Source organism: Narcine bancroftii, chromosome 1 (assembly GCF_036971445.1).
Source record: "Narcine bancroftii isolate sNarBan1 chromosome 1, sNarBan1.hap1, whole genome shotgun sequence".
NCBI lineage: Eukaryota > Metazoa > Chordata > Chondrichthyes > Torpediniformes > Narcinidae > Narcine > Narcine bancroftii.
In genome coordinates, this window is record NC_091469.1 from 161,108,409 (window position 1) to 161,127,333 (window position 18,925).

Here is an 18,925-nt window from a genome sequence, read left to right on the forward strand (position 1 = left end):
CTCTGGGACTGTCGCAGGGTTGGCATGTAAGCTGAGGCGGGCGTCAGCGTAGTGTCTGTCTATATTTCTGTCCACAAGGGGGTGGGTCTGGTCTGCTAGGAATGGGGCCCTCTGGCGGGGTGGAGGGAGGAGGTCAGCCCCTGAATTCTGGGTGGGCCGGGTAGTCGTGATGCTGGGGGGATTGGGCCCCTGCTAGTGCCAGATCCTTGGTCGAGACGGTGTCGTCATGGCCATTGGGGTACCTGACGTAGGCATAGTTCTGGTTGGTGTGGAGAAGGAGCACCTGCTTGACCACCGGGTCGGACTTGTGGGCCCGCACGTGTTTGCGAAGGAGTACCTGTCCCAGAGATGTGAGCCAAGTTGGGAGGGAGACCCCAGTTGCCGATTTCCTGTGGAAAGAGAAAGGCATTAGTGAAAATGAGAGTATTCGTCTACAACCTCGAAGAAGTAGATGTTCTTGTTTGTGGAAGGCAGGGGGCCCTTGAAGTCGATGCTAAGCTGTCCGAAGGGCCGATTGGCCTTGATGTGGGCCTGCAGCTGGTGGAAGAAGCATGGTTTGCACTCTGCGCAGACCCTGCATGACTCGGTCATGGTCTGGACTTCTTGGACGTGAAGGGTTAGGGTTGATGAAATTATACAGGCGCTTAACGCCTGGGTGACAAAGGGTGTCGTGTAGCGCCTGCAGTTGGTCGGACTGCACAGTGGCACACGTCCAGGACAGGGCCTCGGGGGAGTCATTGAACTTCCCGGGTCTGTACTGCATGTCGTAGCTGAATGTGGCCAGTTCGACTCTCCAGCGCAAGATCTTATCATTCTTGATCTTGCCCTTATGAGTGGTGCTGAACATGAAAGCCACTGCAAGTTGTTTGGTGAGGAGGGTGAACCTCCTGCCTCCCAGGTAGTGGTGCCAGTGGTGGACCGCTTCCACGATTGCCAGGGCCTCCTTTTCAATGGCGGAGAGCCCGAGCTTGGAATCGTGGAAGGTCCTGGAGAAGAAGAGCTTGGAATTGTGAAGGTCCTCCGTTGAGGGTGGCCACTGTCTTGGGTAAACTTGTACCTTTCACTTTGTTCGTTTTAGATTGGTCACAGTGTTTGAGCTACCGAAAGAAAATAGAGACACACACCGAGAGCAGTTCAGTCTACACAAATGTTTATTACAAATATAAAGCAGGTTTCAAACTACAATATGCAAGCCTGCCTAATCATACTTAACAACGCCTGGACTGGTCCCAACTGCCGAAGCGAGGCAATGACGGCACACTTGTAGTAGGCTGCCGGGGCGCCGGTAGCAGCTCCTTCACCTCCCCCGACCGGGACGTTGCTCGGACTCTAGCTGTTCTTCCTTCTTGACAAGGGATGTTCCCATCCCTCGGAGAGTCTAAACTTCAGCAGCAGGACCACAGACTTTTATACCCCAAAAACAATTAATCATGCACCCACTCCCTCTAACATTTGTCAGTCAAAATCAAAGCTGAGCATACTATTCTACAATTTAGAAGATTAATTATTATGGGGCAGGATGCTATGATATCCTGGTTTATCTCGTAGATACAAAGACTTATTGAAACTTCTAAGGCTTTAGCAATACCGTACCATCCTGCATTTAGGAAAGAACAATTAATCATGCACCCACTCCCTCTAACATTTGTCAGTCAAAATCAAAGCTGACCATACTATTCTACAATTTAGAAGATTGATTATTATGGAACCAGGATGCTATGATTTCCTGGTTTATCTCGTAGATACAAGGACTCATTAAAACTTCTTGAGCAAGACAGGTTGTGACCAATGCGTCAATTTCAGAGTGTCGTATTTGACAACTGCTTTCCCTGGGCCTCACGGTGGAATTCCATTTCAAAGTGTATCTTCAGATAAATCCCCATGGCTGAGTTTAATTACATCTGCTAATTCTGAAAGTAAGGTGACCTGAGTGTGGCCCCAGTGTTGTCAGTTTCACATAAGCAAGGAAGCATCTGAGCACATGGTTTTAACCCTCCATTACAGCCACGAGGGCAACATCAGAGGCATCGGCCTCCACCTGGAATGAGGTGTCCTCGTCTACGGCAGCATCGTGGCATCGGGGGGGGGGGGGGGGGGGGGAGGCAGTGGCTTGGGCCAGTGGGCGTACCTTGTCCGAGAAACAGGGGACCCACTGGGAGTAAAAGTCCAAGGCACCTGCGGAGAACCTTGAGCATGTAGGGAAGAGGCAGTTCCATTAGTGGACGCATGCCTCCTGGATCAGGACCGATGACACCATGTTCCACGATGTACCTCAGGATGGCGAGGCGGGTGGTGCTGAACACGCACTTCTCTTTGTTGTAACTGAGATTCAGCTCCTCGGCCGTCTGGACAAATCTCTCCAGGTTATCATCGTGGTCCTGCTGGTCGTGGCCACAGATGGTGACATTGTCCAAGTACGGGAAGGTCACTGTTAGGTTGTGCAAGTCTACCATGCGATTCATCTCCCGCTGAAAGACAGAGACCCCATTAGTGACCCCAAATGGGACCCAGCGGAACTGGTAGAGGCTCCTGTCTCCTCAAAGGTGGTATATGGTTTATCCCAGGCGTGGTAGGCCGACTTTTGGTCACTTGTCGAGAAGACCTTATAGCGGGCTATCTCATTGACCATGTTGGCTATTCGGGGTAGGCGGTAGGCATCCAGTTGGGTGCACCGGTTTATGGTCTGGATATAATCGATGACCATCCTCGGTTTGCTACCCCCTTTTACCACTAGGACTTAGGCTTTCCAGGGACTGGTGCTGGGCTCCATGATACTTTCCTCCTGAAGCCACCTCATTTCTGCCTTAATGAAGGCCTTATTGGCTGCACAATAGTGCCTGCAGTTGGCAGCTATGGGCTTGAGGTCTGACATAAGATAGTTGAAGAGGGATGGAGGGGTTACCCGTAGTGTGGAGAGACCACAGGTGGATTGAAGGCAGTCGTTGGGCTGTGGGTGGGGGGGGCCGCTGAAGGCGAGGGTGAGGCTTTGGAGGTGGCACTGAAATTCCAGCCCTTAGATGACTGGGGCACAGAGCTGGGGCCTGAACCCTTGGTATGATCCCCCCTGCCCCATTGTCAATTCCACTGAGCAGCGCCTGAGGGCCCTGATGGAGTGGTCCTTGGCAGCAAAGGTGATGGAAAAGTTCGTGGAATAGATTTTGAGTTTTAGTGTCCGGGCCACGTTCGAGTGCACGAAGCTCTCAGTACTACCACTATTGAACAGGCATTTTGTTACCTTCCCATTAACAGCGATGTCCATCATTGAGCACCCGAGTTCACGGGGAATGTCCCTTTTTAAGATGGTGGAACGTAGAACCATCTCAGTGTCCGGGTCACTACTCCCCAATGGATGTGGCGAGTAACGGACAGTAGTTTCCTTCCGGGGCATGGGTGCATTGGGTGGACGATTGGGTAGCGTCCATGTTGACCATATCATCCCATCGATGTGGTGCGCTCATTGCGGCAGTCCCAAGATGGCGGGACTTGGTGGACGCACATGGCGTCAGTGTGGTCGGCCAACCCAATCGGCAATGAAGCAGGAAGTGATGTCATCTGTGCGGGCAGAAGTCATCCAGAGGACGTTGGCAGTGCCCAGTTTGAGCACACTGCAGTGGTGTGGGTCACTGACTGGGCCAGAAGTGATGTCAGCGGTGAGGGCGGATGTGGCGGGGCGAGTAATGGCATCATCTGGTCTTCACATGTGGCAGTGTTTGGTAGGGCTCCCAGCTGGTTGCACACAGCCGCAGTGCTCCCAACAGCTCTGGAAAGGCACACCTTGGCGAAATGGCATTTCTTCCCACATCGGGAGCAATGCGAGTTTGTTGCTGGGCAGCCTGTTGTGGGATTGCCTATCTGATCCACACCGGGACCTGCAGTACTTGCTCTTGTAAGCTATGCTGGCAGCTGAAATCGTCTCCTCCACATAAGACCCTTCAGCGACAAAGGTCGTTTGCATTTGCCAGGGTGGAGGTTGGGGGAGTCAGGCATCGAAGATCTCTTCATGATGAGCTGCAGCCTCCAGGGAGCGGACCACCTCCATTGTCTTGGTCAGTGAGGCACTGTTTTCCTCCAGCAACTTCTGTCGGGCCTTCCTCGAGCACAGTCCTTGAGCGCAACTCTCGCACGCAGGCGTCCTGGATCTTTTGATGATGAACTGCAGCCTCTAGGGACGGACCACCTCCTTTGTCTTGGTCAGTGAGGCACTGTTTTCCTCCAGCAGCTTCTGTCGGCCCCTCCTCGAGCGCAGCCCTCGCACGCAGGCATCCCGGATCTCTTCGTGATGAGCTGCAGCCTCCAGGGAGCGGACCACCTCCATTGTCTTGAACAGTGAGGCACCGTTTTCCTCCAGCAGCTTCTGTCGGCCCTTCCTCGAGCGCAGTTCTTGAGCGCAATTCTCGCACGCAGGCGTCCTGGATCTCTTGATGATGAACTGCCGTCTCCAGGGAGCGGACCACCTCCACCTCCATTGTGTGGTCAATGAGGCAATGTTTTCCTCCAACAGCTTCTGTCGGCCCCTCCTCGAGCGCAGCCCTCGCACGCAGGCATCCCGGATCTCTTCGTGGTGAGCTGCAGCCTCCAGGGAGCGGACTACATCCATTGTCTTGGTCAGTGAGGCCCTGTTTTTCTCCAACATCTTCTGTCGGGCCCTCCTCGAACGCAGTCCTCAAGCGCAGCCCTTGCACGCAGGCGTCCCGGATCTCTTCATGATGAGCTGCAGCCTCCAGGGAGCAGACTACATCCACTGTCTTGGTCAGTGAGGCACTGTTTTCCACCAGCAGCTTCTTTCGGGCCCTCCTCGAGTGCAGCCCTTGCACGCAGGCGTCCCGGATCAGTCGCTCCACTTCCCCTTCGGTCATCCTGGTCTCATTTCGTCATGAACAGGCTAGCTCACACAGGGTCCCCAGATATGCATCTGCCATATCACCTTGCTGCTGGACTCTGATGCTGAGCGGTACTGGGCGTAGACCACGTTTGTCGGGGCCTTGTACATGCTCTCCAGGACACCATGGCAGGTACGTAGTCTGTGCAATCCTTGATGGCCTGTAAAGCTCATGAACCCAGCTTGGTGTGGAGCACCACAAGCCGTTTCTGGTCAGTGTTGATCACCTCAGCCTGTGTTAGGATGATCACCTCAATTGCGTGATTCCAGATCTCGAAGCGTGCCTGAGCATCCGGATGTTGGGGGGGGGGGGCGACCTCCGGGCTCCCGATCATCAGAAACTTCTCCATGGCCTCTCTTTAAATTTTACTGGAATAAATTGTGATGCGCTAAGGTAGCAGCAGGCACAAACTCAGAAAAAGTCTGAACACCAGTTTATGCCTTGTTGGCTTCCCGTGTGACTGGCTCAGGAGGGGCCGGCTCAGGTTTATATTCAGGTTGGCTGATTGACAGCCTGCCAGGTGGAGTCAGCCCCTTAGGTGGTCTTCCTGCAGGTACAGAGATCGCCCCCTGCTGTAGGTTGGTGGTCATATCACCACAATTAACGAATATGTTCTCATCTCAAATGGAAATCTTCAAAACGAGAAAATTTTTTATTGTATAAAACCCCACCTAATCTAAGAAAAAAAACTCTGGACAGCCTACCCAGAGAATTTATTAATAAAAATTAATCGTCTGGTCTTCACCATCAAAGGAAAAGGAATAAAATTAAATATAGTCCAGAAGGAAAAATAATTATACTAAGTCATGTGGAAATAATTTATAAAACAGAAGTATCAAATGTACGACATGACATAATTTGAGAGAACCATTGAGTCAATGTAGGTGGATTAGAATCTTTGTTTGAATAAGATAGCTCTTCTAGCCAACAATGTAGGAATGGCTACAACACGATTTGTGAAGTGGGAACTTGTGTGGCCAAAGCCTTTATGTTAGTTTGCTGGATCTCTGCCATCAAGAGGGCTGAGCATTTGAAGGGAGATGTCAAGGTGTTTCAGAGGATGGCACTGGAGTAGCAGGACAGAGTCCTTTCAGCTGAACAAAACCATGCTGATTTGTGTGTTTAAAAACCGATTGACACTTGTCCAATGTGCACTTCAAGATTATTGTCGTCTGATTGCACAAATACAACTCAACAAAACAGCATTCTCTGGTCTTTGGTGCAAAACATGCAGACACACAACCAGAAATAACACACAATAGACATGCAGAACAAGTTTTCATATACATAAATAAATACTGTTTTGTGAATATGGCAATCTCAGATGTGAGTAGTTCCTTTGGTCGTTCAGCATTCTCACTGTCCGTGAGAAGAAGCTTTCTTCAGCCAGGTGGTCCTGGCTCTGATACTCCTGAACCTCTTTCCCAACAGACGCAGCTGAAAGATGCTGTGTGCAGGGTGGAAGGGGTCCTCAGTGATTTTGTGCACCCTCTTCAGACAATGATCCTGGTAGATCATGTCGATGAGAGGGAGGGAGACTCCAGTGATCCTCTATGCTGCTCTTATGGTCCTGTGGATTGAGCTGCAATCGATTTCTCTGCAGCAACCATACTACACTGTGATACAGCTGGCCAGGACACTCTCAATAGAGCTCCTGTAGGAGGTTGATGTGATGGTGACCGGTAGCCTTGCTCTCTTCAGTCTTCTCAGGAAGCACAGTCGCTATTGTGCCTTCCTGACAAGTGAAGAGATGTGTGTTCATGATAGGTCACTAGTTAAAGTGAACCCCAAGGAACTTGGTGCTCTGCACTCTCTCCACTACCGAATTCTTGATGTGTAGTGGAGGGGGGTCAGTCCTGTTCCTCCAGAAGCCCATGATGATCTCCTTCGTCCTGTCCACGTTGAGACTCGCGTTGTTACTCTTGCACCATGTCACGAGATTTTCCACCCCTTCTCAGTAGTGTGACTCGTTGTTGCTGATGAGGCCGACGACTGTTGTGCCATCTGCAAACTTGATGACACTGTTAGAGCTAGATCTGGAGATGCAGTCGTGGTTTAGTAGCGTGAACAGGAGCTTCATCCTCAAAGTTTCCTGCTGTGATTGCTTGCATTCAAATAAACTTTGCAATCCCATCACCTTTATCTATTCCATCACTCAGATTACAGGTTGAATACCCCTTACCTGAATATCAGAAATCCAAAATGATCCAAAATCCAAAACTATTTTTGTCCGTAGTCCCATAAGGTAATATCGTAGAGTCCAGAAATCCTGATCAGAGAATGGAATGTAGCGGACTTAAGTAGTGCATTATTGAGTGTAAATTTTTCAATTGTCGTGTAATTGTCAAATTTTTTGGACCACCTTTTTTTGGAAAAAAAGGGGGGGGTTGACTTTTACACGGGTCAAGCTTTTGACCTCATGAGTACCTGCGTTGTTCAAGGCGTTGGGAGCTCGGATGACTGGGACTGCGTGGTAAGTTCATGATCGGGGCATTGGTAGCTCAGATGGATGGGCGGCCAGAGCGAGGATCCGCGGTCAGAAGTGTGAATAGGTAAGCGCTGGGGCAAGGATCCATGGGCAAGAGTTCAGATGGGTGGACAGCAGGGGTAAGGATCCGCGGTCAGGAGTTTGGATGGGCAGGGGCCAGTGTGAGAATCTGTGGTTGGGAGCTCAGATGAGTGGGAGACGGGGTGAGGATCTGCAATCAGGAGTTCAGATGGGCGGGCGCTGGGGCGAGGATCTGTGATTGGTTGTTCAAATGGGTGGGCACTGGGACAAGGATCCGTGATCGGGAGTTCGGATTGGCAGGCAGCGGGAGTGAGGATCTGCAGTTGGGAGTTCGGATGGGCGAGTGCTGGGGTGAGGATCTGTGAGCGGGCAGCAGGGGTGAAGATCTGCGGTTAGGAATTCTGATGGGTGGGGGCTGGGGTGAGGATCTGTGATTGGGAGCTCAGATGGGTGGGGGCTTTGTTATCGGCCCAGAGGACCCCAAAGCCCAGCAGCAAAAGAACTTCACCAATACAAATGGTTACTTAAACAAAAGTTACTATTAATTTTGTTTAAACATAAAAACAGGTACAAACTTTAACTTATTATCACTAACTTAACTTCCTTCTAATTCTAAGTGCATGTATATGTAATGTGTGTGCAAGTTCAGAAAAGTTCTTGGATTCACAGTCCAATCTCATCTCTCACTCCTCCAAGTTCACTGGTATCAGGGAATTCTTATACTGTGCACAGAATTTAACATTTATGAATCTTCACCAGGCTTTGGTGTTTGAAAGGTAAATTATTACCGCTCAGGAAGGTTCTTGTCGGTTTTGAGAGTGATTTGTTGCTTGTTGAACACAAAGTGATTCCTTCCTATCAGCCATGTTAGTGTCTTGCTGGAGAAAATTGCTCCATCAGGGTTTTTCAGATGATAATCTCTTTCTTTCAGGTTATCACAGAGTTCCTTTTTGTTTCCCTTATTTCAAGTGAAACATAATACAGCCAGCCCTCTCCTCTTGTATGGACCACAAGGGCTTAAGCCAGGCTAAACTAAGAATTCACAACCCATCTTGAAAATGGGGTATTTCCACAATCTTGCTAGCTTGTCCTGTTCCAGTCCCAGATGCTGCTGCCGAACTGTAGAACTCAATTCTCTCTCTCTCTTTCTCACACACACACAGAAAACCACATGACCCTCTTAGAACAGCAAACAGACTGCGGCTCCAGACCGGTCAAGCAATAATCCTTTACTCCACAGCATGTCCAATTAACACCTACTTGTGAAGTGCTTATAGGCATTCCTCAAAGCCTTTTGCAAAGACACTCAGAGCCTGAACTGTCTGGCTTGAGCAGAGCTCTGTTATTTTAAATGAGATCTGTTTTGAAGTGTTTGTATCTGAGTGTGACCTTACTAAAAACCCCGCAATTTATCTTCCAAAAGTATAGAACATAATCTGTCACAGACAGGATCAGGATCTGCAGTCAGGTGTTCGGATGGGTGGGTGCTGGGGTGAGGATCTGCCAAAAATAGGGGGTCAACTTTTACATGGATCACACAAAAAAAAAACATTTTTAGGCCAAAAAGGGGGGGTGGGGTCGGGGGTGGTCGACTATTACACGGTGTCGACAATTGCATGAGAATATACGGATTAGATGTCTACTTCAGTTCATTTGTGCATATGTAAATATTTGTATTGTAATGGGAATGCATATGTATAGTCTTTAAGTCTGAGTGAGTGAGTGCATTTTTTAAATGGTGTTCCAAAATCCGAAACACTTCCGGTCCCAGGCATTTCGGATAAAGGGTATTCAGTCTGTTCGTGGGTTATAAACACCTAATTTTTGGACACCCTGCATGCAAACCATACATATATGCTTCTTTAATGCTCTTAAATTCAAAGGTCTGATGTGCATACATATATTTACAGCAACAACCTGGAACTAGATTCAGCTTGACAAAGGGCTCAGGCCAGAAATGTCAGTTATATATCTTTACTTCCTCTGGACACTGAAGAACCTGCTGAGTTTGAGTTCCCCAGCATTTCTGTTTTTACTTCATCACACCATCTGCAGACTTTTGTGTTTTGACTAGATTCTTCTCTCCCCCTCCCCACTTTCGGTAATTATTTTTCTCACCAGTTTTATGTCTTTCCTATTCATTGTTTTTTTTCTAATTTACTGACAAAATTGACTGATGGGTTTCTGTATAAATGGAGCTATGTGTGATAAGGGGTAGCCTGTGTGGTGCGATCTCTTCCTTGTCTTCTGGAATGACCTATACCTTAATTCTCTTGATTCTGTAGGATCATTGCCTTAAGAGTTAGTCTTCAGTATTATTATAGATTGGCAGTGCAACTCATTGTTGTGAGTTGAGTGGCCGCAACACAACCTTGCATGCAAAGTTAACAAAACCGAAGAAATGGTTGATGACTTCAGGAAAGGAAAATCAGGAGAATAACAAAACAGTCCTCATCCAGCAGCCAGCAGTGGAAAGAGTCTGGGTATCCATATCCTGAGACCTCCATGTCGATGCTCTACATCATGAGGAGTTTGAGGAGATTTAGTACGTCGCCAAAGACACTTGCAAAGTTTTACAGGTGTACCGTGGAGAGCATTCTTTCTGGTTGCATCACTTTCTTATATGAAGCTGCCAATACACAAGACAGGAAAAGACTACGGAAAGTTGTGAACATGGCCAGCACCATCATGGACATCGGTCTTTACTCCATTAAGGACATCTACAAGAGGTGGTGTCTCAAGAAAACAGCCTCTATCCTTAAGGACCCTCACCACCCAGGACAATGAACCACAGATGTTACTTCATTTTTTTCCCCTCTTCTTCACTAATTTATTTATTCTTATAAAAATTTTATTTATGGCAATTTTACACTTGTAATGCTGCCACAAAACAATGAATTTTGTGACACATGTTCATGACAATAAGTTCTGATTCTTGAGCCTGATAGCTTTTTTTGGGAGGCCATTAAATGACATAGCTTCCAAGACAAGGTGAGTGGAGGAAAGTTTCGGGGAGCTGACAAAGGCAGGTTTTTTTTAGCATAGAGTGGTGGGTACCTGGAACACATTTCCGGGGTGGAGTCTGGTACAATAGAGACATTTAAAAGACTCTTAGATAGGCACATGAATGTAGGAAAAATAGAGGGTTATGGATTTGAGATGTAGGAGAAGGGCCTGTACTGTGCTGTAATATTCTATGTTCTCTGTGCTACACTGAGTTAACTTTCATAGAGAATTAACCCATGAGAACAACTGCAATACGTTGGAGGACAACAAATCCACACATGCAGAAGCTCCACACCTACTGCACCCAGGATCAGGATCACAGATGGCAGTAGCTTCTTCTACTAGCTGACTGCCTTTCCAGTATTTTTACATTTCAGATTTCTCGCATCTGATGCCATTGGCTTTTCATTTGGTACGTTCATATCTCATTTTCAAATATTGTTCTATTACAGTTTTATTATTATGTGATTGGGAAGTCAAAGGGAGCACTGCATACACAAACATTAAATAATTTACGACCCAACACGGAATATTCCATCAAAGCTCGATATTCATCTGAACATTTTTGGAAGTGGAGTGAATGGAGCAATGTTACAAAGTTCAAGACTAGAATTGCCGGTGAGTAATTGGGAAAGTATAATCTTGTAAAATAATCCGAGACGTGTTGCTCAAGATATATTTTCTTTATTGAATTGTAACTCACAAGGAATGTTACTGTTGGGAATTAAATGTGTGGATCCAATCACTTATTTCAGAAAATAGACATTACAAAGATAGGTATAAGGTAGATGGAAAGAAGCTCCCACCGCACTGCCCCATCATATACTTCCAGGCCTGGGACTGCAAGGATAAATACAGATGGAAGCCACCCTACACTGTCTCATCTAATAATACTAGATGAGACGGGGAGGAATGGAGAAAAAGAAAATCTAATGTAAAGTTCAGAAGGTTCCAAGGTTCCTTTATCACGTAACAGTACATTAATATGCATGATATTCTTCCAATTCTGTCTTAAGGCAAACAGAGTCACAGTGAGCATTGCCTGGCGCACCTAACAATAAGAGAAAGAAAGTCCCTTCAGAGACACTGAATATCCATGGATTTGCCCAAGGCCCTTCAGAAACCCTCCTTGCCCTCAGCACCCTTTCAATGCCAGTTTCTGATACCTGGTTCCCACTAGCCAGTCTCCAGCAGCCTGCGACCCGTGTGGGTCTTTCAACTGCAAGTTGCCAGTAGCCCACAGCCTGTGTGGTTCCTTCAGCTGCTGAGCCCTTCCGTCAGGCCATCTCGTATCCATCTTCTTTTCAATGAGGGGGTGGAGTGTCCTCCTCATTTCCGAGACCCTGCGCTGGTCCGCTGAGTCCAGAACCCGGGGCCATGGTTTGAGGATAATAGGCAAACCATTTAGGACCGAGATGAGGAGGAATTTCTATACCCAGAGGGTGGAGAATCTGTGGAATTCATTGCCACAGAGGGCAGTAGAGGCAGGTTCATTAAATATATTTAAGAGGGAATTAGATATATTTCTTCAGTATAAGGGTATTAAAGGTTACGAAGAGAAGGCGGGGAAGGGGTACTGAACTTTAAGATCAGCCATGATCTCGTTGAATATGAGGAGGCTCGAAGGGTCGAATGACCTACTCCTGCTCCTATCTTCTATGTTTCTATGTAACCCCTCGTGGTCTGCTGCGCAGCACAGGCGCCACATCTTGGACACAAACCCCATGATTGCAGGATTAAAAAAAAATGTCAGGTACCTTAACCGACTGGTTAAAGCCTGTACAGAGCCCTTGGCATCAGGACTGCACAGCAGGACCCTGCGGAACAGCACTGTGTCTCCACTCCCTGCTATCCTGAGTCTGCACCAGCTCTGCCATAAAGCAGCACTGACATTTTTTTTTGAGAGGGTGGCAATGGGCAGTAATATCTTTACAATTGTGATTTAACCTCTCATTGTAAAAAGATGATGCCCTGCATTGTTTAATTGTTAATTTTGACTATCCTGCAGTTTTTTGACCTAGTAACACGATACCCTGCACTATTCTGGAACACAGTGTACTGACAATAACCAGACCAGCAGTGCAAGTATAATTTAATAAACTAATACGTACACTAAGAGGTCTTGTCTCTCTGCAAGACGAACCTGGAAGGCTGGACTGTAGCTCTGGACTGCTTTCTAGACAAGGTCACCGGGATGACCCCTGGTGGCCTATTGGCTGAATTACATCTCACCACAGGAACAGGCCCTTCAGTCTACGTGTCTGTGCCAAATGTAAAGTTAAACTAAAACTCCACTGCCTGCAATTTGATACATATCCCACAATTCCCTGCTTATCCATCCAAAACCCTCGTAAATGCTACTGTTGTAACATGGCCCTTGACAGACCATTCTAGGCACCTCTCACTCTCGGTGGGGGGGGGAGAAAACCCTTGCCCCGCACTTCTGCTTTAAATTTTCCCCTTTCACCTTCAACAGATCCCTTCTAGAAAATGACTTTTTTTTTAACCCTTTTTTGATTAATTGCACTGCCTGCTGTATTTGACTGTGGATGGGTTTGCTTGGATCGATGCTAAACAAAACTCGGTCTTGGTACATGTGAAATAAACAATTTCTATAATTTGTAATGGAAATGATTGGGAAATTTATTTCAACTTTGTGTTGAGAAGGTTTATGACCCTCCCTTAACATCTCAGATCCTCTGAATAATAATAGAACATTATTATTCTTTAGAACATTACAGTACAGAAAACAGACCTTTCGGCCCTTCTAGTCTGTCCCACTGACTTGTATCCAGTCCATATCCTTCCATTCCTCCCATCCATGTACCTGTCCAAATATTTCTTAAAAGGTTAAAATTGAAAAATGAATGGTGTTGCATTATATTACACTGCTTGCTTTCTTTTGTGAGGTTTTGCTGGTGGAGTTCTGAAAGTTTGTCTTCAGTTTGTTTACTGTGAAACCCCATGTGGAAGGAAATGAATAACTTCGTGGTTCGTTACATATGGAGTTGAACAATGCAGAAATAGGCCCTTCAGCCGATCTATATTAACTCTACTTGCCTGCATTATTTATATCCTTCTACGCCATGTTCGTTGTAATACCTGTCCAGATGTCTATGAAATGTTCCTGCCTCCTCTACCTCCTCAGGGAGCATATTTCAGATACCAATGATTCTGTGCGAAAATGAACTTCTCCGATCCCCATTAAACCTTTCCCCTTTAACCTATGTCCTCTTCCCTTTCCCCTTTAGCCTATGTCCTCTTCCCTTTCCCCTTTAACCTATGTCCTCTAGTTTTAAACACTCCATGGGAAGCATATTCTGGCTATTTACTCTGACCTGTTTTTCGTGATTTTTGTGTATCTCGATCAAGTTACCTCCTAGCTCCTTTGCTCAAGGAAAACATACCCAGCCTACTCAATCTTTCCTCTAACTCACTGACCAGATAACATTGAGCTTATACATTTGACCTGCAGAATGCAACCAGAACTACACTCAACTTGCCAAGTGTGGCCTAATCAACATTGTGTGCACTTGTAACATGATGTTTATAACTCTTGTACTCAATGCCTTAACCAATGAAGACAAGTTTACCATGCACCTTCTTTGTCACCCTATCTATTTCAGTTGCCCGTTTAAAAAAACAAATTGTAAAGAATGATAGGTAGAAATTCTGCCTGCCCTGCAGGAAAAAGAATCTTCGGGTATGTGATATGTACGTATTCTGACAATAAATGTGTTCTTTGACTTTTAATAATCTTGGTTAACTTGGGGGAAAAAATGTCAAATTCATTAGACAAGATTTTTCATGCGCAAACTGATTATCCTTAATCAGTCCTTGCTTTCCAAATGCAACTATCCGACACTATCTTTCCCAAATGCAACTATCCAACACTATCTTTCCCAAATGCAACTATCCAACACTATCTTTCCCAAATGCAACTATCCAACACTATCTTTCCCAAATGCAACTATCCAACACTATCTTTCCCAACACTGATTGAGGGCTAAAGGCCTATAGTCCCCTGTATGTGGTGTGTACATCCAGAGTGCTTCGGGTAAATCAGGTAAGAGAGCTTGGTAAACGATGTGTGGAAAAGATCCACTTCTCTGTACATTTTCCCTCACAAAATGTTTGTCCCCACAGCTCCGTCAGTGAGCCTTGATGTGTGGAGAACAATAATGCCAGACCGAACAGTGACCATTTACTGGAAGGTAAGGGCAAGGAATGTCTGCCTTAGGAACAGGGTGAAAGTCTTAAAAGATTCACCTTGGAACTCTAATGGATGGAAATGTTTTTTGGTAGGATCTTTGGAGGAGGCGCAAAGGCAGTTGGCTAATTTCAAACCTCTCCTTATGACTCAAGCCCTCAGTCTCAGTCACATCCTTTTTTTAATGATAACCTTCTTGTAGCTGGGTGACCAGAACTGCATACAATACTCCAAATATAGTCACCATGTCTTGTATAGTTATAAAATGATGTCCCCACTCTTGAACTAAATGCCCTTACCAAGGAAGGGAAGTGTTCCAAACACCTTCTTCATGTCCAAGTGCATTACTGATTTCAGGGAAATGTGTACCTTTACCCCAAAGATTCTCTGTTTTACACACATTTCAGCACCCTGCCATTTACTGTCCTTGTCCTGCCCTGTTTTGCTTCCCAAGATGATCGTGGACTTTAGGAGGACCTCCACTACACATCAACAACTCTGTGGGGGTAGTGCGTGGAGACACCAAGTTCCTTGGAGTTCACTTAACTACTAACCTATCATGGACTTGTCAAGAAGGTGCAATAGTGACCACACTTCCTGAGAAGACTGATGTGGGCAAGGCTACTGGCCACCATTATGTCAACTTTCTACAGGAGCTCTCTCTCTCTCTCTCTCTCTCTCTCTCTCTCTCTCTCTCTCTCTCTCTCTCTCTCTCTCTCTCTCTCTCTCTCTCTCTCTCTCTCTCACACACAGTGTGTACGGTGGCTGCAGAGAAATGGATCAGAGGTCAATCCACAGGACCATAAGAGTAACAGAGGGGATGACTCGAGCCTCTCATTGACGTGATCTACTGGGATCGTTGTATGAAGGGAGTGCGCAAAATCATTGAGGACTCCTTCCACTCTGCACACAGCTTCTTTCGGCTGCTCCCGTCAGCCCCACCAGGCTGAGGAACAACTTCTTCCCACGGGCACTGAGAATGCTGAACAACCAAAGGAACTGCTCACACTGACCCTCCGAGACTCTCATATTCATGAACCAATATTTATTCATCTGTACAGATGAGATACTTGTCCTGCATATTTATTGTTTTTCTATCTGTGTGTCATGACTAGATGTGGGTCTTCATGTTTTGCCCTGAGGACTGGAGAAAGCTATTTCACTGGGTTGTACTTGTATAAGCTTGACTTATCTAAGTAAAAGGTCCATCTGCATTCTTTGGTCTACACACCCAGTTGATTGAGATCCTCTTGTAAACTGAGACAACATTTGATCCGGTACTGACAATTTTGACAACCACAAATTTACTAACCACATTAACAGTTTTGTCATCCAAATTGTTAATATAAGTCATAAACATTGTCCACAACTTTGTGACCTAGAGCATAGCTATGGAGGATAGGAGTAGACAAAATGGTCGGAAAGGATTAGATTAAGTACGTTTATATAGGTTGGCACAACATTGTGGGCCAAAGGGTCTGTACAGTTCTGTGCTGTAATGATCTATGTTCATTAAAAACAGCAGTGGACCCAGTTCGGTATGACACTGGTTACAAGCCTCCAAAGGGAAAATAATTTTAAGCATTTCTTGTAGCTTTGGCCTATATTTCACAGCTTTTACATATTCTTTTGTTTGTTTTTTTTTCCTTCTCATTCCTGAATATTTGTTTGATCTTTCCATCACCATCCTCTATACAAAAAAAACCTAATGCTTGCACGGTTTTCATTCTGAAAAGATGATCGCTTTTCTTTCCACATACGACCTGCTGAATGTTTCCAACATTCAGTTTTCATTCCGATTTCTAGCCTTTACAAGTTCCATTTTTAAGAAAGGAGAGGTATTGTGATGAGTTTATTTCCCATTGAATATGAAGAATTAACAGAAATGTTCATAGTTATTCAGATAGGCAGATGAGGATAAAATCATTCCAATGATAGGAGGGTTGAGACCAAAACCAGGGAAGTGATCTTTTATTAATACACCAGATTGTTATAGTCAAGAGTTCATTGCCTGTAAAGGTAGTGGAATGAAAAATAATTTAGATTGAAATTGGTGACATGTGAAGAGGAGGAGCTTTCCTGATCTGAGGGGAAAATGCCCTTGGGTGGCAATCGCAAATACCAGAGGGCACAACTTCAGGACAGAAGGACGCCCGCTCAGAACAGGAAGTTCTTCCGCCATAGGGTGGTAGATATGTGGAATTTGTTCCCACAGGTGGTTGTGTAGGCCAGATTATTTGCCGGGGGGGGGGGGTGCGGAGAGAGAGAGAGAGAGAGAGAGAGGGAGAATGAATCAAAGGTTATGGGGAGAAGGCCATGGGGCTGAGTGGGAAAATAGATTAGCTGATGATTAAATGGCGAGATAGGCGCCGTGGGCTCTATACTTATTTCTGGTATTACAGACATCTGTTTCAGGTGAGTGGAGGAAAGTTTTGGAGAGATGTCAGGGGTAATTTTTATACTCAGAGAGGTGGGTGCCTGGAATGCATTGCGTGGGATGGTTGTGGAGGTTGGCACAACAGGGACATTTAAAAGACTCTTAAACAGGTACACAAGTCGGTACACCATCATGGGCTGAAAGACCTGTAAGGTTCTGTAAAGTTCTATGTAGTGATTAAGACTATTTGGATACTTCTGTCAAGAAATTGGCACCAACATGATGGACTGAATTTCTTTGTCCTTGTATAGATCATTCAAAACAGGAAACTGTAGTAATGTTCTCAATTTGAATTCACTTGGAAGTATTTTTTGGTGGGCATACTTGAGAGGCTGTGGAGAAGTGGAAATTTGTGTGTTCAGTCAAATCTGTTTTGTAAGAATAAAAGAAACTGGGTTGGGAGCAAAGAGGCAGTGCTGTTTAATCACATAAAATGAAAAAAAAATCAAAGATGAGGTGAGAGAAAAATTGCATTCATCTAGAACATGTTTAAATGTTCTTAAAAAGGTTGAAGGATGGAAAACAAATAGAAGTAACTTCAATTTTTCTAACCATTGCAGCGACTTTCAGATACTGAAGCAAATGGTCCAATTTTATTCCACAATGTAACTTGGTCCAAAGTGGGATGTACTTCAGTAAATAGCATTAAGACACTTGGAACTAATGTGCAAATTCACCTGGACCAAACTGGCTACATAATTACCATCGTGGCTCAAAACAGCGCTGGAATCTCCCCCTACTCTGTGATCAAGATCCCTCCACAGCGAGACGGTAAGTGTTAGAAATCCAAGTCCGATCAGTGGCACCATTTACTCCAGAGCCAATCCTGGTACTTTTCTTTATGTGGGTTGAGTTCCTCATCCTTCTCTTTCCCTTTTCCATCCTCCTTACATGCTTAACATCAACACCTTCTTCTTCCATCTCTCCACTCACTTCCCTTGGAATCACAGTTCATCCTTCTCAGCCTTCTGCACCTTCCCCTATCACCTCATAGCTCTTTTTTCTTCTTCCCACCCCCCCCCCCCACCCTTAGTTCCTCAGCTACATTCACCTATCATCTGCCAACCTGTGTTCCTCTCCTACCCCACCTTTTTATTTGGGTTTTTCTTATTCCCGATGAAGGGTTTTTGACCCAAAACCTGTTGCTGCCTGACTGTGGTACACTGAGGTAGCAGTGAGCAAGCACAAAACTCAAAAGACTGTACAGCAGGCTTTATTCCAGTAAAAGTCTAAACACCAGTTCATACCTTGGTGGCTCCCGTGTGACTGGCTCAGGAGGGGCAGCTCAGGTCTATATTCAGGTTGGCTGATTGACAGCCGGCCAGGTGGAGTCAGCCCCTTAGGTGGTCTTCCTGCAGGTACAGAGATTGCCTTTTGCAGTAAGGTGTTGGTCGAATCCCCACACTGACCCACTGAGTTCCTCCAGCTGTTTGTGTTTTGCAACAACATTATAATCTTCTGTGACCTTTCCAACTATATAATCACATTCCCACAGCTAGGTAACCAAGCAGCACACAATATTCTAATTATGACCTCACCTATGTCTTATACAACTTTAACATGAGATCCTGATGTATTCAATGGCCCGTCTGATGAAGACAAATGTTTCAAATGCTTTCTTTTTTTTTTGAATATTTTATTTTAGTTTTATGATCAAACAAGTATCAAGAATTTACCATCACACATATATAAAATAAATTTTAAAAAATCATTGATACAGATTGTCTAAATTTCCAAAAAAGTAAAGAAAATATCCCATCCCTCCTCCCCCAAACAAAAACTCCTCGAAAAGAAAATAGAAATTAGAAGAAAAGGGGAAAAGGAACTGTTGGGATCCAGCATCCAGCTCAGAAAGTCCAATTTTGTTTTCTACCTAGATCTCA

At 45.6% G+C, this 18,925-nt stretch overlaps 1 protein-coding gene across 10 annotated transcripts in view; it reads left to right on the forward strand.

The window, feature by feature from the left end:
- The window catches only part of lifra (LIF receptor subunit alpha a), a 280,918-nt gene that overhangs the window by 227,012 nt on the left and 34,981 nt on the right, over positions 1-18,925 (forward strand). For all 10 annotated transcript variants that reach the window (XM_069883753.1, XM_069883832.1, XM_069883762.1 and 7 more), the window contains 3 exons: positions 10,848-11,013; positions 14,542-14,609; positions 17,603-17,813. In XM_069883753.1, the coding sequence (XP_069739854.1) occupies positions 10,848-11,013; positions 14,542-14,609; positions 17,603-17,813 (445 nt within the window). The remainder of the gene's footprint in view (positions 1-10,847; positions 11,014-14,541; positions 14,610-17,602; positions 17,814-18,925) is intronic.